This window comes from Lissotriton vulgaris, chromosome 4_1 (genome assembly GCF_964263255.1).
Source record: "Lissotriton vulgaris chromosome 4_1, aLisVul1.2, whole genome shotgun sequence".
NCBI classification, from domain to species: Eukaryota; Metazoa; Chordata; class Amphibia; order Caudata; family Salamandridae; genus Lissotriton; species Lissotriton vulgaris.
In genome coordinates, this window is record NC_141691.1 from 1,460,930,451 (window position 1) to 1,460,952,920 (window position 22,470).

Here is a 22,470-nt window from a genome sequence, read left to right on the forward strand (position 1 = left end):
ACCCCCAAAGTTACAATTATCTCGTAGTCTGTTAAAGATCAAAGGAATAATCCTAGACTGAGCTGCATTTGCAATATTCTAATGTGTTATGCTCAAAGCTTCTGCTGTATGTAATGATATTCCACCTATTAAACTTCATACATACATTTTCATTAACACTTTAGTCCTTAAATCTCCACAATACAGTGGTTGTTTCCATTTCATTTAATTTCATAGTTTAATCTGGATTGAAATTAATAAAAGGTTGAACTTTAGGGCTCTTCTGCACTACATGTTGATCACTGGACATTTTCCTAACGTTATAAAAAGGGGAAGAAAAAAAAAGCCAACTTCAAAGTAATGTTGGTTAAGACGCTTACCTATCAATAAAACATTGATGTCTCCTCTTATGCGTGTCCCGTTTTCAAGAATCTTCTCATTGCCTCCAAGCAACATGCACAAAATAGCTTTTTTAATATACTCATGTCCATGAATACTCGGTGCCAACGATTTGCTCAAGTGCTCGAATATATCCTGTTTAAAATGATAACGCAATTAAAGAAAACATTACCAACATTGAAATGGAACCTCATTACCCTCGAGTAGTACCTCTGGCATTTACGACTCACTTTCGAATGAGTTCTGCAGAACTTCTTGATCTTTGCCACATCATCAGCTGAAAATGTAGGAGCCATTTCTTTGCTCATCTGTTTGACGTTATTAGCCAGCATGATAGTCCTGGGTTCAGAGAGAAAAACAAGTTCTAAGTCTCATTTCAAGCTGCATTTTTTAACTCATAGTCTAGAAGTTGGTTTTATGAGAGATTCCATATAATAAAGCTATTCACGTTATACAATACATAATTTTCTGGCTGCATCTATAATGGTCCACACCAATCAGGAAAAGGTTTTCCATACACCAAGTCTGCCATTTCACTTGAAAATATTATTATTAAACATATGAATGGCTCAGTTTAAATTAACATGGTCACTTTACAATGGCCTCCAGCTGCATCAAGCATATTGGCGTTTCCTTACTTCATCACAAAAGAGATGGATTGATGACACATGACCCGATAATAAAGCTGTGAATCCCAAAGGGAAAACGTAGGTTTTTCACCTTTCCTTATTAACCGGACCGTTACTTACCTGTAATACATATTTTTGTTCTCACTGTATCTTTTATAGATTCTTCACACTGGGTTCATAACTGTCCTGGAACTTTCGAAAATTCCTCAATGTTAAGAAACATTTTGTAGGCACTCAGTGCTGAAATATGACCCAACCCTTAAAAGGTCAGTGGCTTTTAAAAAGTCCCCACTTGCCAGAACATTTGTATGTGCAGAAGTGATCATGCACAGACCAGAGAGATTTGTTAGCCCAAATATAGAAGAAAAATCGGAGGAATAAGGCAGCATGAGGAGTGCCAGGGCCTTTAGGCCACGAAGGATCAAATGTACTCCGTATACAAATACTAATGTGCAGTTCCTCTTGGAGGCAGACCTGGCCTCTCAGCGGAAGCCTAGTAATTAAGAACCTTACAAACAGAGAAGATGAGTTACGCCAGGGTACTTTCAGTTCTATGCAAGCACATAACCAGACGTCCTGAGCAGCAGCCTGCCTGGTTCATAATTGTGCAACCCTAATCAAGGATTTTAATACTTGAAAACCCGTGCAAGATGTGAACAGAACACAATCTACAAATTCTGCATCAAGATAATAGACCACCGGATTTCCACTACCCTGCTCCTTCTCCCTCCAAAAGAAACAAGAGCCACTATTTAGGGAACAGGGAAGTAGACTAGCTTACTTTTTATGGTCATCTGTGACATTACACTGCTGGACTTGCCAAAAGTCTAGCAAGTTTTTTTTGTATTTTTTTAAAGAAACCGCCGATACAGTTCCCTTTCCAGGCATAGTGTTGCTCAGCCGTGCAAAAAGGCCCTGAAGATTTAACTTTGTGTCTAATATACATTTTTTATTAGCCGAGACACACAAACCCAGCTCTACAGAAATACACCAAAGATGTCCCCTTGGCCATAATGACAGCAAAGACAGACTATTAGGACTAATATCCAGTCATTTCATTGTATTACCTTTCAGAGAAAAGCACTACAAGGAAAACGGGTAACTGCACAAGAAAAATCTGTGTAATACATTACATTTCAAATGCAATCTTAATGTGAGGAATAGGCTTATTATATGGTGATGGTTGTGTTTAGATTTAAGGTAAATTTTACAGTCAAGTATAGGTTGAGGCTTAGATTAAGCTCTTTTTTTGAGGTATGGAAGTAAGTATTAAAGTGATGGTTAGGAAAAATATAATCAGTCTATGGTTAGGCGGGGGTCAATCAGGCTAATAAGACGTAAAATCCGGTCACATTAAGCTTTTAGTTTTGGTCAGGTTATGGAAAGAGCAAGTGGCAACCCTAGAGCCATGGTTAGGAGCCTTGTTTAAGGGTAATAAATAAAAGTTAAAATGGCCTAGGAGGAATGGCTAAAGCACAAGTTACTACTTGCATAACGATATATCTGTAAGAGGCATTAGTTCGTGATCGATTCCTTACCTTACAATATCCCCAGGCGTCTGACTGGATCAGGAAAGCTTTGCTAGCAGTACATCTGCACTTAAGTAGGTGGTGTCATGTGGCCCCAAGTCAGTCGCTGGTGTGGTAAGCGCCGAGATGACGTCAGGGAGACTACTTAGGCGCCACCCAGGCACGCTGACACCAGTTCTGTACACTACTTTACGTGCACTGGTGCTTAAGAAACTAAGGCCCTTAAAAAGGGATGTCTCTAACCCCAGAAATCAGTTCGCAGAATGGAGAGGATGGTTGGGGCGGTAAGAAATCTATTACTAACTAATGTCTCTTACAGATAGATTGTTACACAAGTAGTAACTTGTTCATCTGAAAGAGATGTTAGTGATAGATTCCTTACCTTAGAATAGATACCCCAGCAATACAAACCTTGGTGGTGGGTCTGCAAACAAGATCACACCAGAAACTCAGAACAGCCAAAGAAGCCATCTCTCCAGAATTGGCTGTCAAGGCAATAATGCTTGGTGAAGGTATGCAGCGAGGACCACGTAGCTGCCTGACAGATCTCCTGCAAAGGGACTACTTGTCCCAGAGCAGTAGTGGCTGCTGTCGCCAGAGTAGAATGGAGACGCAGCCCCACAGGAGGATCCTTCTTAGCCAAGGAGTAACCGGATTTGATGCAGAGAACGACCCACCGAGAGATGGCCCGTTTGTACAGCCCGACCTTTCTTGGCGCCCACGAAGCCAACAAAGAGTTGGTCATCCACCTGGAACTGTTGTGTGCACTTCAGAAAGTACGAGAGCGCACATTTTGGGTCCAGATGGTGGAGCCTCTCTTCCTCTTTTGAAGGATGCGGAAAGAAGGTGGGCAAAGTGATGGTCTGTCCGATGTGGAAGGGAGTGACAACCCTTGGCAAGAAAGGACAGATCCTTAAAACCACCTTTTCCAGGTGAACAGAAAGGAAAGGAGGTTTAGATGAAAGAGCCTGGAGATCACTCATTCTTCTGGCAGAGGTGATAGCAACCAGGAAAGCCGTCTTTAAGGTGAGAAGACGTAAAGGACAGCTGTGAAGCGGCTCAAAGGGAGCGCACATCAGAAAGGTCAAGATAAGGTTTAAGTCCCATTGAGGCATGACAAACTGCATGGGAGGAAAGGTGTGCGTAGTGCCTTTCAGAAAACAGTTAACAACTGGGGACTAAAAAGAGATGGCTGATCTGGAAGCTGTAGAAAGGCGGAGATGGCCAAAAGGTAACCTTTGATAGTGCCTAGAGCAGAGCCCTGCTGGGCCAAAGGAAGGAGGAACAGAAGGACTTCCGAAAGAGGGGCAGAAAGGGGATCCACAGACTTAGCTGTGCACCATGCCACAAACTTGTTGCACCGGCAGGCGTGAACCGTTTTAGTGGAGGGACGCTTGGCTGCCAGAAGGACATCATACTTCGGGAGGAAGATCGAAAGCCGACAACTGTCACCGCTCAATCTCCACGCATGGAGGTGGAGGCTCGACCGGTTCGGGTGGAGGACCATCACCATCTGCTGCAACAGAAGATCCTCCCGAAGAGGCTGTCGGATCGGGGGAAATCGATCGCCATGCTGAGTAGATCGGGATACCAGTATCTTCGTGCCCAATCCGGCACCACAAGGATAACTTGGGCCTGGTCGCACCGTATCTTCTTCAGCACTCTGGGCATAAGTGGTATAGGCGGAAAGGTGTACAACAGACCGCAACTCCACTCGTGACGAAAAGCGTTGCCTAGCGAATGCCGCCTTGAAAATTACAACATGTAGAACTGATGACATTGCACGTTCTCTTCGGTGGCCAATAGATCTAACCAAGGCTCTCCCCACGGCTGAAAGAGACTTTGCGCCACGTCTCAGTTCAGACGCCATTCGTGATCCATCAAGCTCCGGCGGCGGAGTTCATCCACCCTTGCGTTCAGAGAACCTGCCAGGTGTTGAACCACCAAGGTAATGCCTTGATGTTCCAGCCATGTCCAGAGGTGCAGAGCCTCCTGACATAGGGTCCAGGACCCCACCCGCCCTGTTTGTTGCAATACCGCATGGCGGTGGTGTTGTCCGTAAACACCTGCACCACACTTCCCCGGACAGAGGGAAGGCATGCCTTCAGTGCAAGTCGGATTGCCCGAACTCCAAAAGGTTGATATGGATCTGGGACTCCACTGAAGACCAGAGGCCTCTGATCTCCACCTCTCCCATGTGGCCTTCCCATCCCAGTAGGGACACATCCGTCACCACTGTATGGGGAAGGGAGAGGCATCTGCCATTGACCCAATCACGATACGTGAGCCACCACTGCAATTGTTATGCAGTGTCCTCCGAGATCTGGACATGATCTGACAGGTTGTCCTGATGCTACGCCCACTGGAACTTCAGGTCCCACTGCAGAGCCCGTATATGCCATCTGGCATGTTGCACTAGCAGGATGCAGGAGGCCATCAGGCCCAGGAGCCGGAGGGTCATCCTGACTGAAACCCGGGATAAAGGCTGAAAGATCGGTATCTTAGCCTGAATATCCCAGACTCGCTGCTCGGGAGGAGAAACCTGAAACAGTGTGTAATCCAGAACTGCTCCGATGAAGGGGAGCTTCTGAGAGGGACTCGTGCGACTTCAGCACGTTGATGGAGAACCCCAGCAAGTGCAGAAGGTCGGCCGTAGTCTGAAAGTGGGTGACAACTGCCTGGGGTGAGCCTGCCTTCAGCAACCAGTTGTCGAGGTAGGGGAAGACTGACACCCCTGACCTGTACAGGTGAGCTGCGACCACCGCCTTCACTTTTGTGAACACCCCAGGGGCGCTCGTAAGGCCGAAGGGGAGCACGGCAAACTAAAAATGCTCGTGGCCTACCGTGAATCACAGGTAACACCGGTGGGGCGGCAGGACATGGATGTGAAAATATGCGTCCTGAAAGTCCAATGCTACCATCCAGTCTCCAGGGTCGAGGGCAGCCAAGACCTAAGCCAGAGTTAACATCTTGAACTTCTCCTTCCGGAGGACGCGATTGACGTTCTTGATGTCCAAAATGGGGTGCAGGCCCCCTTGTCCTTCCTGGGGACCAGAAAGTAGTAGGAACAACAACCACGCCCTACTTCTCGCCCAGGAACGCACTTGATGGCCCCCTAGGCAGGAGGGCCGTGACTTCCTGCTGGAGAAGCGCAAAGTGATCTCCCGACATGCAGTGGAACTGAGGTGGCATGGCTGGGGCGGGGGGGGGGGGGAGATAGACTTGAAGGGGAGGGAGTAACATCTTCAGACAATTTGCAGCACCAACCTGTCTGAAGTGACAGAACGCCAGTGGGGGAGGCGATGTTGTATGCTGCCGCCAATCAGCGTGGGGTGCCCGCCAAAGCTCGGACTAGGAAGGCTTTGAGGCTGATGCTGCGGTAGTGGAGGTGGCCTGACCATCACGCCGGCCCCCGGAGCGGGAACGGCAGCCTCCACGCCCCTGGTTCTGCGCAGGCTTTGACGTAACGAGCAGGCAGGGGCGCCCCTTCCATGGCCACAAATGGAATGAAAAGTAGACGTGGCCAGGCGCGTGGCGAAAAGGCCCAAGGACTTAGCCGTAGCTCGACAGTCCTTAAAACGCTCCAGTGCACGGTCGGCCTTATGACCAATCAGGCGAGTGCCATCAAACAGCATGTCCATGAGCGAACTCTGGCCGTCCGGAGAGAACACGGTAGATCAGTGAGGGTGTCATTAAAGGGCAGTAGTGGCTCCAATGACATGGATGCCGACTGGAGCACCTCAGTGAGGAGATTAGTCTTTAGGGCGACCATAGGGAGATCAAAGTGAAGTACCTTAGCTGCATGACACAGCACCACCGTGTACGAGGCACCTTCCTCCATAGTAGGCAGGGAAGAGGCAACCCCCTGGGTCAGAGGATACATCGAGGCCGCCAGCCTCCTCCAAGTCATCCGCCCAATCCTGCTCAAAGTCACACTGACAAGCCATATGGTCCTCGGACCCCTCCCAGTCATCCTCCGCCGTGTTCGGTGCAGACCGCAGCGGCGGGGCAGGGACTGGGGAAGGGACAAACTGGGTCAAAAACGGGGCCGTGGACTGCGCCGGCCGGGGCCGAACCGGCGCTTTGTCCCAATTCAGATTCCAAGCGGGGACAAAACCGTCCGGGAACCAGGGCAGAGGCAAAACCAACTGCATCCACTGGGGCGCCGCAGGCGGAGCCGAAGGTGGTGCTGGGGCAGGAGCCGGCAGCGTGGGACCTTGTGGGGCCGTGGCCGGAGCCACCGGCGCAGGATCATGCGGCGCCGGGGCTGGAGCCACTGGCAGTGCCAGAGTCGGCGGTCTGGCAGTATCCTGACACAGAACCGCGGGGCCCAAAGGCACACTGGTGGCAGCCCGAGGCCTAAACGGGTAGTCCATGGCAGCAAGACATTCTTGCATCTGTGCGGGAGAGTTGCTGACAGACCAGGGTAAGGCAGGCAGGCTGCGGAACCCCTGTCCCCCTCTTCCACATCCGAGGACCGACTTGAGGCATGGGGGGGGGGGGAGGGGACATTGAAGAGTGACAACACTTCTTCTACTTCTTTTTGTGTCGTCTCTTACCTGAATCTGAGGGTGAAGACTTGGAGCCAGAGGAGGTGTGATGGTGGCTCCGCAAGCATTCTCTAGAACAGCCCCGGGACCGCGACGGCGCTGGGATGAATGCTCAACTTCAATCAACTTCCGGCGCCGCTCCCTCAAGGTCTTCGAGCCATGACCAGACAGTCCAGGCAGGACCGGGAGTCGTGGTCACACTCCACGCAGTAGAGACAGACGTCATGGGGGTCCGCCACTGACATGTAGCGACCGCAGGCCCCACAGGACATGAAACCACTTATCCCTACAAGCACTAGAGAAGGCCAACCAGAGACAAAAGTCCCCAAAAAGATAGTCAAAAAGTGACTAAGGTACGTGCTCTAACCGGATCTGCGTTTACTGCAAGGAAAAAAAAGAAAAAAAAGAACTGATGTCAGCCCATATAGGTGGCGCCTAAATAGTCTCCGTGACCTCATCTCGGCGCCTAAGATGCCAGAGACAGACGCAGAGCCGCACAACGCCACCTACTGACACGCAAAGGTACTGATAGCAAAACTTCCCAGATCCAGTCTGGCGCCTGGGAATATTCTACGGTAAGGAATCTATCACTAACGTGTCTCTTTCAGATATAAAGGTTGAATTCAGGAATAGGAAAAGGTTTTCAAGTATTGCTAAAAAGCTTTTGGAGCATCCAAAAGTATTTCAAAAGAAAGCTAGAATATCAATGACATTTTTTAACTGAAAAATACCAAACTGGTCACAAATGTCCATTTCAATACAGATAAAGCAAAATCGAACCTTTAGAAAGTTTTTGAATAGACACGTTTCTGATATGTGCCAAGATTAAAATGTAGAATGCAAAAACAAAACAAAAAAAACCCTCTACACGAGATTGTTCAAGAAACCCTCTTGAACTTCCAGCGGAAGGCATCTAGCTCAAAACAGGTTTTCTAGACTATTAAAGATGTACCCATTTGAAACAGTTTTATCAACTAGCAGTCTAGCAGAAATGCGTAAAGAAGAGACCATCTTCACATATGCACAGTGCTTGGGCACCATGCTCTTAAAACTTCCAAGTGACTCTTAAAATGTACCAATCATCTGTCAAACTGCTGGGGGTGAGGGGGGGGTGCTATGGCAACCATACAATGTGTGACTCCAGTTACAATAGCCCTGTACGATGTTCAACAGCTGACTGGCATAGCAGATCAGTTCAAACTGGTCCAGTAAGGCGCTACCAAGAGAAAATGCATTTATTGAAGAGCTTGCTGTTTACAGAGACAGGTCTCTTGTAGTCCGTCAGTTGCTGCATTTATCTTTTCCATTTCCACATTCTCTGGTGTGAGGTGTTAGCAGAAAGGTGTGAGTAGCCCGTGATCTGTCAAAAAAGTTTCAGACTGATGACCATAACGGACTCGCCTTTTCAACAAAGATGTATTCATGCCTCAGCTAACATGACTTGTCCCATAAGCCAATAACTTTTCTTTTGGTTCTCTACCTGATCCAATATACAGCGTTGCTGGATTCTTTAGTAAATTGCTTCACTTCCAACACACTCCCGCTTTCACAATTTTCCCTCTTGATGCATTTATAACCAAACGGATGTGGCCTTGTTGTGACACTTTAAAGAGTACTATATGGTTTGTTTTCTAAGAATCTTATTTTATCTGGATTCTCCTGCACTTCGATGGACAATAACCACTATTCCAGACAAAAAAATGATATGGAAGGCAAGGGAGATACTGTGGGCTCCCAATGAGTGAGCAGAATTGTGTGTTTTATTTAAAAAATAAATTAAGTCCATGATCTAGAGGTGCAAGTGAATATAATTGAACTTACTATCAAAATTAGAAAAAGATAACCCCTTCCTTGGGATCCTGCACAACCTCTAAGCAACCTTTTGCAGTCAACCACCAAACATTGATCAACACCCTGGAAACATGCTTGGGTCTCACAAACCTGGTCCTGAAATTGGAGCCCCCTCGCGACCATCGCTCGCCAACACAACCTCAACATCATCTCCTACGCAGATGACACCCAACTGATCCTATCACTCACCAAAGACCCCAACACCACCAAAACCAACCTACATGGAGGAATGAAAGAAGTAGCCGAGTGGATGAAGCACAGCCGTCTGAAACTGAACTCAGACAAAACAGAAGTCCTTATCTTAGGCACCTCCCCCTCCGCTTGGGACGACTCTTGGTGGCCAGAGGCCCTTGGAAAAGCACCCATCCCGACGGACCACGCACGGAACCTGGGCATCATCCTGGACTCCTCACTCTCTATGAACAGACAAGTCAACGCAGTCTCATCTTCATGCTTCAACATCCTCCGCATGCTCAAAAAAACATTTCGCTGGATCCCCACAGAAACCAGAAAGACAGTCACCCATGCACTGGTTACAAGTCGCCTGGACTACGGAAACACCCTATACGCCGGTATCACCGCAAAACTCCAGAAAAAACTCCAACGCATCCAGAACGCATCAGCCAGACTCATACTAGACATCCCAAGTAAAGACCATATCTCTAGCCACCTGAAAAACCTCCACTGGCTCCCCGTCAATAAGAGGATTACTTTCCGCCTCCTAACCCACGCTCACAAAGCACTCTACGAACTTGGACCCGAATGCCTCAACACACGACTTTCCTTCTACACCCCCCCTCGCCAGCTACGATCTTCCAACCAAGCCCTCGCTACCATTCCTCGCATCAATAAAACCACCATGGGAGGTAGATCCTTCTCCTACCTCGCAGCTAAAACCTGTAACTCACTCCCCACGTCTCACACAGAACCACCTAGCATTCAGAAAGCAACTTAAAACCTGGATATTCGACAAGTAATTCCCATCCCTTCCTCAAGCGCCTTGAGACCCTCTGGGTATGTAGCGCGCTATATAAATTTCTGACTTGACTTGACAGAAAAGATGCAAGGGTTTTTAACCAGGCTTTACAACTCGCTGTAACGGGCGATAAGAACTGGATTTCTACGCATTTTAAAATTAATTGGTTTGTACAATGTCTTCCAATGATAAAAATACATTTAAAAAAAATATATCAAAGAAAATAGGTGTCCCAAAGGGAAACTGAAGACATTGCTTCACAGAACATTACCAACCTCTCCCTACCTCACACTAAGTTTCAATTGTACCCTCAGGTACTCGTCCTTTGGTTCAGTGCTCCATTGCTAACTAGCTAGGCTTGTGCTAAATACAGGTCTACATGCATTCAGTTATTGCTGCAAATACTTTGCATGTCAGAGTAGCATCATTACTGAAAGCTGGGCTGAAAATTCATGGACAAATTGCTGTCAACAACCCCAGAAGTGGGGCAGCAACCAAGAGATACTGGAGTCTATGAGATACCACTTATGAAGTATCCCACAGTCGCATTTAATTTAGATAGACCTTCTCCAACCTGCACATATGTAAAGCACGAAAAGAAAGCCCAGTTGTGCACCCCATTTCATCAACTGATTTTCAGCAACTGACCCAACACAACACTATTTCAAGCTTATAAACAGTCAAATTTAGGGTTGACTGTGTGTAGTCCTTTTTTCTGGACTAGGGAGGAATCCGCTACCCACGTTATTTCCAGTTCAACTAAGGTAGGAGTCAGATTTTTTTTGTTTCAACTCTTAAGACCAAGCCTAATATGAACTTCCGACAGCAGTAGATGTAACTTGCATTTTCCTAATTCACTTGTCGAAATGTGGATCAGGACCACCATTTAGTGTGGAGTTCGCTCAGTAATAAATACTGCCAAACTAGCACTCAAAATACTAGAATACACAATTAAAACAAATAGAGTTTATCAATTTGTGTTCAAATTTTGACTGGGCATAGACTTGTGTTCTGTGTTCAATTACACTTCAAAGCTCAATACAAACAAATTATAAAGGTTTCAAAAAAACTTTATGTAGTTACAAGGTAGAGAGGAATCACCATATATAAAATGCTCAGTGCCACATCTACCACACACTTACCGTACTAATGTTACTCGTTGTTCTGTTAGCATCTGCTGGCAAATAGCTTGACCAACGTCCTATTCACACACTAATACCCAATCTTCCACATTACACCTTAGCGTGGTCGGATGGAAACACTGGATGCCTCCGTTGTACCAGGAAAGTGTTTTATGGATGTAATGTAATCGACATGGATGCTGGGATCCCAACTGGGTATTAACATTGAAAACCAAAGTCTTAAAACGTCAACACTTTAATCTGAAAGCTAGTAGGGATTTAAAGTAACACATGCTAGCATGTAAACTGCAACACACTTCTTGGAATTAATGAACAAGCAGGAGGGTCACAAAACACTACTACGAAAACAACTATTTTTACTGCCCATTATCAAAAGCAATGTCACACCACTTGCAATTCAGAAGTACATCACAACAATTGTTAACCGTGCAAAGTCCACTATAATTCACATAATTTCCAGAAGTGACCTACACATGCACTAAAATGCTCCTGCTATTGACTAACATGTATGTATCACTGCAGGCCAGCACATGTATTAGTAATCATGAAAAATAGATTGGATACTAGTCATCTGTTGCTACCTGAAGGTGCCAGAAGTAAACCCTCCCTGCTTGGAAGGAAGGCAGCGGTAGATTCCTACAATCTGCACTCTATCACCAGGTTTGCAGCTGTCAACCAAATCATCATCTGCAATAATATCAATAGATCGAGGAAGCTGTCCAGCAGGTGCCTTCTCCGGCATTTCCTGGATGCTCAAAGTCTGATGATCCTTGTAGGTACTAAGTCCATACTCTGTTTCCAAGGGATTATTTTCCTCATCCTGTTAAAAGGCAAGAGAAAATGTAAATAATGCTTGAATTTTCAAGTTAATGTTGTCTAGGTATACAGCGGTCATACAGTGCAGCAGCAGGAGATGCTTACCTTTGTAGGGTACACAGCACTTGATGGAAATGGGTCCAAACTGGTGATGTCTGTATACTTGCGCTCCAGTGTTTTCTTTGTGGCAGGGCAGTAATGTACACTTCGCATTACTTTAGGCCTCACCAATGAGCCTAGCAAAAGAAAAATAAGATTTTACAATTGAAATGACTGGACAGTAAGATCATGAGGCTCGGTATCCTCTCTTCAACTCAATCTACAAATGCGGACCGATTAGCAAGCAAACATTTATCACTTAATGGCGGTATTAGACCAAAGGAGAACCATTTTGCCAAAAATTGTTCCAAACGCACAACCCCATTAACAAAAAAGGGCGATTAACTTTACTGGCACTGAAACACTGTTCCACAATTATCAAAGCATTAATGTTACCGTCCAGGAAAGCAAGAAACGAAAATATTAGGTTGTACACTTGCTATATAGTCTAGAATGTGGAATCTGACAGCTCTTGGAATCAGTCAATGGTCCAAGCTTAAACTTTTCTTTTTGGGGGGTGGGGGAGTCGGGCTGACCGAGTCCTCAAACTCAACCAAATGTGGGTGAGCCATGATAGTTTTCCAACGAGAATTAAGGAAAATGCTTTAAATAGATGTATTCTCCCCCATTTGTTGGCAGTTCTGGCAGCCATGATAAATGAAGCAGCCAAGATAAATAAAGCACAGAGTTTCACTATATGTACAGGTATGCAATGTAATGCATGACAAGGACCCAGTATTCACCTCAACGCCAATTAATCTGCGGAACGTCAATTGATCTGCAGATGTCCTAATTGCAAATTTTGAACCAGCAAAACATTGGATTGTTAACTAAGGCAAAACAAAAGTAATTTTCTTTTGAGATGAGCAGTCACATTTCAATGACATAACAATCATATTAAGAGAAGAAAGTCTGCCCCTACTTAGATGGATTAGGGCCGGCTTTCGTGCTGGTGATGCCCGGTGCGACAATGTTGGTTGGCGACCCCCCCCAATCACCTTCTCCACGGATACCTTCACTAACACCCTTTAACAGTGCCACTCAAATCTGCATAACCACTTACTTTCATGCATTTCTTTTGTTTAATAGCGCCACTCATACCAGTGCAAGGTGTCAGAGCACTTTACATCACAATCACATTAAACAGGGAAAACTAATCATAACAGTGTAGATCAGTGAATAAAAAATGTTACATCAGACAGAGGACTGCAAGGTGAAGAAGCCACAAGTCATCCTTACTGGTAGGCAGTATAGTTTACAAGTGCTTGGTCTGGAGAAACAAACTCTGAATTTAAAACTTACCATGGCTGGGTTTTGGCTTTGCTAAGAATAGATTTGTACCCAAATGAACCTTTTTGCAACATAAGGATGATGAAACACTGGAGGGGGGATATAGCAATCTAATCTATATCTTTCAGTTTGCATGCAGCTCCTTGAGGATAGTTAATAGCTCACTGTTCTATATAAGGATTTAAGCGTATAAACTGCAAGTAACAAAAGTGGCTCCGTGACAGAATAGTAACACTCTGACCTATTTACATTGTATGCACTTTGTGAGTTGCATGGTACACGTGCTTTGCAGCAGGCATTTAAACCTCCGGCACTACTTTAAGAGTCAAAGCTTTCACTAGACAAAACTTCGATCTCTCTGCAGCAGGTCCAATCAATCACCAGAGTAATCTTGACATTTGTATGGTTGCCTGAAAATTGCTGGAGGCAAGGAACGCAGTAGTAGGAACATTTAAATCTATATTGTACTAGAACACGACGCCTCCCACAGTCAGTGCCCCTTTCGGTAGACCGATCTCACCACCCTAGAACCGGTGATGGATTTACATGTGTGTTTAATTCAGCATCTAGTTAAGATGTAATTGTATTTTATGTGATGCGATATTAGGTAACACCTCTTTACAAGTGTTACACTTAAAAGAGGAAAACAAACAATTTGTTATCTTCCGGTGTTCCGATATTCACTGTATCCCCGTGTGTGGCTGCACCCCCTACGTCACGGGGTGGAGAAGGGCAGAGAGCGCCCGCGGGGTCCTTGTGCCAACATTGTTCACAGCCTCGAGCCGCCAGCAGCCCGAGGCGGTGTACGAGGCAGGAACAGTTCTGTCAATGAATGTCATGTTAATCACCATCTATGATGGAGATTTGATTACAGCAGGAAAGGGAGAGGGGTCTGGGAAGAGGCACGCTGATGTTGTAATGCAGGCAGCTTAGCATCGCAACATGCACTGTGATCATTCGTATAATAATTTGTTTAACACGCTTCCCGGGTACACGGTTTACATTTTAAATAAATATGTAGCAGCTTTAATGCGGGGCAATACCGGCCTGCAGGTGGGGGGTCCTGCTTGTACGGAGACAGGCTGTGTACAGAGGTTGGCACAAGGACCCCGCGGGCGCTGTCTGCCCGAGACGCGAGCCATGTTCAAATAGAGCATGCGCAATGATGATGACACGGAATGATGGTGGGCGTGGTCCCACGTCATCGGCGGTAATGTGCGCATGCGTACGCATGCGCAAAACAGGGCGGGGCACTGCCACACGGGGGGCAGCGAATTATGGAACACCGGCAGCACAGATTGGAGCAACTGGCCTAAGGAGGGCCTGATGGACCTCGGTCTCCACTCTTCTGCTAGCAGCAGTTCAACTGTTCAGTTTATGACCAGTGCAAGTGCCCCTGAAAAGATCATTCTAATAGTAGAGCTAAAATCTTATTGCACATTTACTCTCCCTCCTGCTACCCCTGGCAGGTGCACTAGTCTTAATATTATATATATATCTCCTACTTGTGGTTGATAAAAGGCAGTTCTACTTAGAACCATGTTTCCATAGGAAAAGCATTTTTTGACTTGCCTGTAATTTAAGCACCCAAAGACGAGTCTAGACACTTTTCTGGGAAATTTGGGAAGTTAGATCTGGCTGTGCATGAAATGTTTTGGGGTGATCCGCCAAGAGGGGGCACTGAAAGAGGGGTGTAAAAAGAAATAAAAAATGCTTCCCCCCCCCCCATGTTAATTCCCATAGGACTTTTGAAGATGACTACAGTCCAAACCAAAGGGCAGAATTATATCAAATTTGGCAGGAAGTTTCATTTGTTTACGTTTTTTTGTTATTTGGTGCAAATTCGTTCGGGAGTTGAGAAATGTAAGACCATATAGTTAGTGATCTGTGGCCACCATGACTTTCACAAAAAATAATGAACTTATGCAGTAAAATACAGACTGCTGATTGCCTGCCAACACTTCAACCAGGAAGTGTTGGCAGCCATCTTGTGACTCCGTTTCAGCAGAGTCCCACCCAAAAAAGTAACACATTTTAAGACAAAGAAAAGGGGACAGGGCAGGAATACCCTGACCCCCAGCCTAGGTATAATTGCTGCGAAATCGTGATGTTTGCGGGGAAAAGAAAATACAAACACAGGCTCCTGCGCATGCTTTCACATGACTCCCAGGTGGGCCAGGTCCCGGGGCATAACAAAAATAGGAGGGTCCTGCTCCTCTGGCTTATAAATGCCCTGTGGACGGCCACTTCCGTGGGGTAGTGCTTTTAATTTATGCATGGGGTGCTAGCACTGCAACCACCACGCCCTGGGGACCACCACCTCCCCGGGGTAAATCTGAAATAAAAGCAGGAGGGCCCCAGAGGCATCCCTGATCACTCAGCGGTCTGGCTTCATGAGGCTCTTAATTACAAACAGGTGGGGCGAGTGGCCCCCATTAACCCATGGTATCTGCAGGATCCCCACATCCGCCGCAAACTTCTCATTGCCATGGATAACTACTTCAATGAGAATGAGTGTTCAGTGGAATCCCCGCAGACGCTTTGGGAGGTCTTTAAGATAATAATTCAGGGCCAGGCCCGCTCCTTGATCTCGGGGAAGAAGAAAGAGTGCCGGAGGGAGCTGGAAGCCCTGGAAGTGGTAGTAAGGTGGTTAGAAACAGAATTAGAATTGGATGTTACACCTGATAAGCTCCACCTTCTCAAACTCAAACAGGACTATAGGGCGCTGGCGACTTACCAGGCTAAGGCCTTGAAGAGAGCGACGTAGGGGCAGTTGTATGAGGTGGGTGGCAAAGCTGGGAAACTACTAGCTTGGCTGGATAAAAGAGATCGGGCAAGTAAATTAGTACCAGAGCTGCACGGGCGAGAGGGGGAGTCCCTTACAGATCCACAAGGCATTGTGGACCAGTTTGCTGCCCACTTTGAAGCAGTCTACATATCTGTCAGGAAACACACCATAGCATCAGTCTTTTGCTCTTAAGGGCACCAAAGAGCTCGAGTAATTGTAAAACCCAGTCGGGTAAACATTAGGTGTTACTGTAATTAGTTAACGTCCCTCCCCAAGATGGCTGTCGCTTTTGGCAGTATTTCATGAAGATAGATTGCACCCGCACTGTCTAGTGTTCGTGGGAAGTGTGCGAGATATTATCCGCGCACTTTAACGAACTTTTGGTGAGAAGCAGCAGCTAAGAACCGTTGCTCCGCGTCTGTCACGACGGGAGCGAACGGTAGTTTAGAGTTTTGGGCACAGATAAAGACAGCGTCTAGTGTCGTTCCTCCGCGTCCATTTCCATGACGGGAGAGAACGGTCTACTTCTGGTCAGAGTCAGAGAAGCCCCGAGGTGCGGAGAGACTAAGTCCCCTCAGTGAGCACTTCACTCAGCACCCGGTCAGTCAGAGTTACTGAAGTCAGTATTGTAGAGAAGTATCTACACCACAGCAGCCGACTTTCAAGACTGCAAGAAGACTTCGTCGGAATGTACAGTAAGACTTGTGTAAATGCAAAGTTTGTAAGACAACTTATTTTCGGCCAGTAAATTCCATTACCCTTCGCTTGCGCTTTTCCGGTCTTTCCATTTCCCTTCTTCACCCACCCTGCCCCTTTTTTGCGCGCTACGAGAAGGAACCTAAATTGACCAAAGACTATTCTGCTGTATATAGTTGAGAATCCCATTGCTGGACTAAGTGATGAAAGAAGCAATACAAGGCTGCATAAGGAAGTATCCAAGGTATTAGTCAATTCAGTTCTAGCATAGTAGTAAGAGAAGACCGACAATAAGGCAGTATTCAGTTAACCAGCTGTTTTCTTTCTTAGAGAGAACTTCCTTAGAGCACCACAAACTATTAATAGAAGAGAGGCGAATACTCCGAAGACAGCTGGTAGGAAGAGCTTTAATTAGAGTATAGAGTTGTGGAGAAAAGTGGTATGTTGTTTATATTCTCTCCCCTCTGTGTATTAGGCACCCCTACGGCGCAGTCAGAAGAATCTATATAAAGATGAATCCAGCAACCTCACGAGGGTGGTAGCAGTTGTCAGAGTGTCTCTTCTCAATCCACTTACCCTTTTCCCTCCTGTTGGTTACGTTGCTTTTTAGAAGTGGCGGCACCGGTAGGCAGGCGATTTGTACTAGCATCTGTTCTGCCTCTGCAAAGAATCTGGGATCCTTGACAGATTGAAGTGCCCAAGAATTTACTTTGCCCAGGCAGAATGGCTGAGTGAATGAATTTCAAGGCTCTGGGTGAAATGCTTGTAGGAATCCAACGCGAAATAGGTGCAGTTGGAGACGAAAAAAATTGAAAACAAGAATTAGTGGCATCTCGTCATGAGACTCGATTACTGTCACAAAAGGTAGAGGGATTTGCCATGGGAAATCCTGCCACTAGTTCTCCAGCCCCAAGTACGACTGTTCCAAGTACAGATCCAAAGACAGTGGCACAGGTCATTCATTCTGTTTCGGCACTAATTCCTTAAGCAGACCCTGAAAGGTTTCAAGGAGACCCACAGAAGGCCCAATTATTTTTAACACAATGTTCATTGCATTTCATGTGTCGTCCCGCTCTATTCCCAGATGCTCAGTCCAAGTAGTTTTTGTTTGGTCTTATTTGGGAGGGGACACAGCAAATTGGGCAATGCCATTAGTTACTAGAGATGACGCCTTTCTTTATGACTTTGCTTTATTCAAGAGTGAGTTTCTTCGAATCTTTGACAGGATAAGGATATCCCGGACTACTGAAAATGAACTGCTAGAGCTTTGTAAAGGATCCAAAGATTTACTTACCTATTTAACTAAACTTAACAAATTGATTATTGAAACAAATTGGCCAGAAGAAAGAGGATTGCGGGATGACCTCAAAGACATTTTGGCACAAATACCCAGTCGCTCTCTGCTTTAGTGGATTTGGTGTTAGAGTTAGATTTTCGTAACTCAGAGCGCAAAAGGCGAAAAAAAGAAAGATTGGAAAATTAATTTCTCACTTCGATCGGATGAGAACTGAGAGTGGAAAAGGAAATAATGACACTGAACTCATGTAAATTGGAGCAGTTCGGGGACCTTTGAGTAAAGAAGAAAAGGAACAACAGCGGTTGAAAAAGTTATAATTATATTGTGGGGGTTCCGGTCACTTTGTGAAAGAGTGCTCTAAGCATCCTAAGACTCCTATGATGGGAAACTATTCGAACCATCAGTAGACTGAGTCGCTCTGGTGGTGAAAGATGACAAGACGACTCCAGAATCCCATTTGATCATGAATACTCTGCAGTCCATGACCCCACACATGTCATACTTAATATGACCTTGAAGTTCAGGGAACAGAAGATTCTCGGTGTCGCTATTAGGTTGGATTCTGGAGCCACTGGAAATTTTTGCGACATCAAATATGCTCAAAAATGGGAATTCAGGCGATTCGCAAAGAGAAACATGAACCAGTACGAGCGGTGGATGGAACTAACTTATCTTCAGGCCCAATCACCAGCCATACTGAGTGTCTAGAGTTGATTCAATCAGACGGTCATCGAGAAGTTCTGCAATTTAACCTTATTGATGCCCCCGAATTTCAGTTCATTTTAGGATTACCGTGGTTGTCAACACACAATCCAACTATTGATTGGAAGAATCGTACAGTTAGGATGCAGTCTACCTTTTGCTTGGAACATTGTTATCAGACTGAAGAAAAGTTGGTTGAACCTTCGCAAGCCACTTTACTCTCTTTTGGTGGTCAGTCCATTGGAGTCATTAATTCAGTTGATATTCCTACTGAATACCAAGAATTTGAGGCAGTTTTCAGTGAACAAGAAGCGGAACATTTACCACCTCATCGTTCTTATGACTGCACCATAGAACTACAGCCAGGAGCTGTACTTCCCTGCAGTCGAACCTATGCTTTGACTGAAGCAGAAAACGATCTTAATCATTACTTAGATCGATATCTCGCTAATGGATTCATTAGGCCATCTCAGTCTCCAGTGTCATCTCCACTGTTTTTCATACCCAAGAAGGAAGGGAACCTCAGGACTTGCATTGATTATAGAGCATTGAATCAAGTCACTGTTAAAAATAGTTACCCTCTTCCCTTGATCTGTCCTGTTGGACCAAATTAAGGAAGCTCAGATTTTCACAAAACTCGACTTGCGGAGCATATCATCTAATCCGCATGAAAGAGGGTCATGAATGGAAGACCGCTTACAGAACCAAGTTTGGCTTATTTGAATATCGAGTAATGCCTTTTGGACTCTGCAATGCTCCTGCTGTCTTTCAGCATGTTATTAATGAGGTCATGGGAGACTTGATCAACAAGATTGCGATTATTTACTTAGATGACAATTTGATCTATTCCAAGAATCCACAAGATCACCCTGAACATGTGCGAATGGTGTTAGAACGTTTAAGAACCCACCAATTGTTTGTAAAACTAGAAAAATGAGTGTTCAGTGAGACTAGACGAATTTCTGGGATTCGTCATATCCTCACAAGGCATTATAATGGATCCGGGAAAGGTACAAGCTGTAGAGAATTGACCCTCACCTCAAGATATCAAAGAAATTCAAAGATTTTTGGGATCCGCAAATTTCTACTGACGCTTCATTCAGTGATTTTCTCAATTGATTGTACCAATTACTCGCTTACTTAAGAAAGGAGTCAAGTTTGAGTGGACGACAGAAGCCGAGCAAGCTTTTCTCAGTCTTAAGAGACAATTTACTTCAGCCCGAATTTTGTTACATGCTGATCCCACTGAACCTTTTTTCGTAGAGGCGGACGCATCTGACTAAGCCATAGGAGGGGTTCTCTCACAGAGGCATCCGAGTACTGGACAGCTTCATCCTGTAGCTTACAGTTCCCGGAAGTTAAATCCAGCAGCATTGAACTACACGATTGCGGAGAAGGAACTTTGGCCAGTAAAAGATGCTTTTGAAGATTGGAGACATTATCTGTTCTGTGCAAAACATATGGTCGCCGTATTCTCAGATCATAAGAAACTCCAATTTTTGAAGTCTGCCAAGACTCCGACTCCCAGACAGTTACGTTGGTCCGTATACTTTGCAGACTTAGATTTTGTCATCACTTACCATCCCGGCACTAAGAATGGGAAAGCTGATGCTTTATCTCGTTTGAATACCAAGGAATCTGAGCATCCTGTGGAACCACAACCAATCATTCCTGAATCCAAAGTCATTTGTGCTATCTCCATTGACAACTTTCAAGAAGAAGTTCGGAAGAGTATGTCCACGGAAGAAATTAATGATTGGGTGGCTCAGGGAGCAGATAGATGAATACATCAGCAGTTGCTTTACTATAAAGAAGCCCTAGACCTTGCTACTCCTACGATACAACAGAAAGCTCTTCAAAATTGTCATGACCATCCATTAGCCGGTCATAAAGGGATTTCCAAGACTATGGATTTGGTGCAGCGTTATTTCTGGTGGCCTGGCTTATCCTCTCATGTAAAAAAAAATATGTCTAATCTTGTGAGTTGTGTGTCAGGAGTAAACCCAGTAGACAAGCCCCCCAAGGTTTGTTACAGCCTCTCCCCACCCGACACACCCTTGGCATACCATTTCCATGGATTTAATTGTTGAGTTACCAGTTAGTAAAGGATATGATACTATCTTGGTAATAGTGTACACTTTCACTAAAAGGAGTCATTTTGTTCCATTATCTGGGACCCCTACAGCTCCAGAACTAGCGAGAGTATTCAGTGAAATCATAGTAAAGATCCATGGAATTCCCAAAGTGGTGGTTTCTGATCGGGGTCCTAAGTTCATTTCACATTTTTTGAAGGCTTTCTTGAAAGACTTGGGAGTGGAGAGTAGATTGTCTACCAGTTATCATCCTGAATCCGATGGTCCGAAAGAGAATAAATCAGGAATTGGATTAGTTTTTGCGTTTGTTCCTTATTGAGTGAGGCAGAGACTGGTCAGACATGTTGTGGATGGCTGAGTTCACATGTAATAATGCGAAAAGCGCGTCCACTGGTTACTCCCCATTCTATTTGAATTATGGCCGTCATCTTAACCCTTTTCAGACTCAAGAAGATTTGGAAGTACCAGCAGTGGGGTTCTTAATGAAAGATTTTGCCTCTCCATAAATCTGCAGAAATAAATTTGTTTAAAGCCAAGAGGTCCTATAAAAAATGTGCCGATAGGCACCGAAAACCAGCACCAAAATACCGGGTGGGAGATCAGGTTTGGTTATCCTCTAAAAATTTGCACTTGAAAGAAAATAGAAAATTTCAACCTAGGTTTGTAAGATCCTACCCTATTGAAAAGATTTTGGAACCAGTCACTGTGAGATTGAATTTACCAGCTAAAGTAGGAATTCACCCAGTCTTTCATGTATCACGGTTAAAGAAGTCGATTCCACAGATGATTGGCTAGACCTCCTGAACCACTTGATATTCTAGGTCATCCGGAGTATGAAGTAAAGGCAATTCTCGATTCTAAATTCCGTCAAAGGAAACTTCATTAATTAGTGGATTGGAAGGGGTATGGTCCAGAAGACAGGTCTTGGGAACCAGTAGACAATATCCATGCCCCACAATTGTTGAAAAGATTTCATGCACAGAAACCATTCAAACCAGGACCGATAAAATCGGTCTTTGAGAGGGGGTACTGTCAGGAAACAACATAGCATCAGTCTTTTCCTCTAAAGGTCAAAGAGCTCGAGTAGTTGTGAAACCCAGTCGGGTGAACATTCGGTGTTACTGTAATTAGTTAACGTCCCTCCCCAAGATGGCCGTCGCTTTTGCGGTATTTCATGAAGATAGATTGCACCCACACTGTCTAGTGTTCGTGGGAAGTGCGCAGAAGTGCGCAAGATTCTATCTGCGCACTTCAACAAACTTTTGGTGGGAAGCAGCAGCTAAGAACAGTAGCTCCGCGTCTGTCACGACGGGGGCGAACGGTAGTTTAGAGTTTTGAGCACTGATAAAGACAGAGTCTAGTGTCGTTCCTCCGCGTCTATTTCCATGACGGGAGAGAACGGTCTACTTCTGGTCAGAGTCAGAGAAGCCCAGAGGTGCGGAGAGACTAAGGCCCACATGCATCAATGTTACATTTTGCGATTTCTTAAATGCGAAAATTAAGGAATCGCAATTAAGAAATCGCAGAATGCTATGCATTGAATTTTTTTTTTAAACGCTATATTTTTGGCGATTCGGTATTTTTCCTTAATTGCGATTCACAATTTGCGAATCGCAATCAAGGAAAACCCTTCC

At 45.3% G+C, this 22,470-nt stretch overlaps 1 protein-coding gene across 1 annotated transcript in view; it reads right to left on the minus strand.

The window, feature by feature from the left end:
- Nucleotides 1-22,470, minus strand: part of LOC147724109 (maternal DNA replication licensing factor mcm3-like) — a 255,037-nt gene that overhangs the window by 136,299 nt on the left and 96,268 nt on the right. The window contains exons 4-7 of the mRNA XM_086966949.1: nt 11,977-12,107; nt 11,637-11,875; nt 609-717; nt 360-513 (exon numbers count right to left, since the gene is read on the minus strand). Of these exons, the coding sequence (XP_086823075.1) occupies nt 360-513; nt 609-717; nt 11,637-11,875; nt 11,977-12,107 (633 nt within the window). The remainder of the gene's footprint in view (nt 1-359; nt 514-608; nt 718-11,636; nt 11,876-11,976; nt 12,108-22,470) is intronic.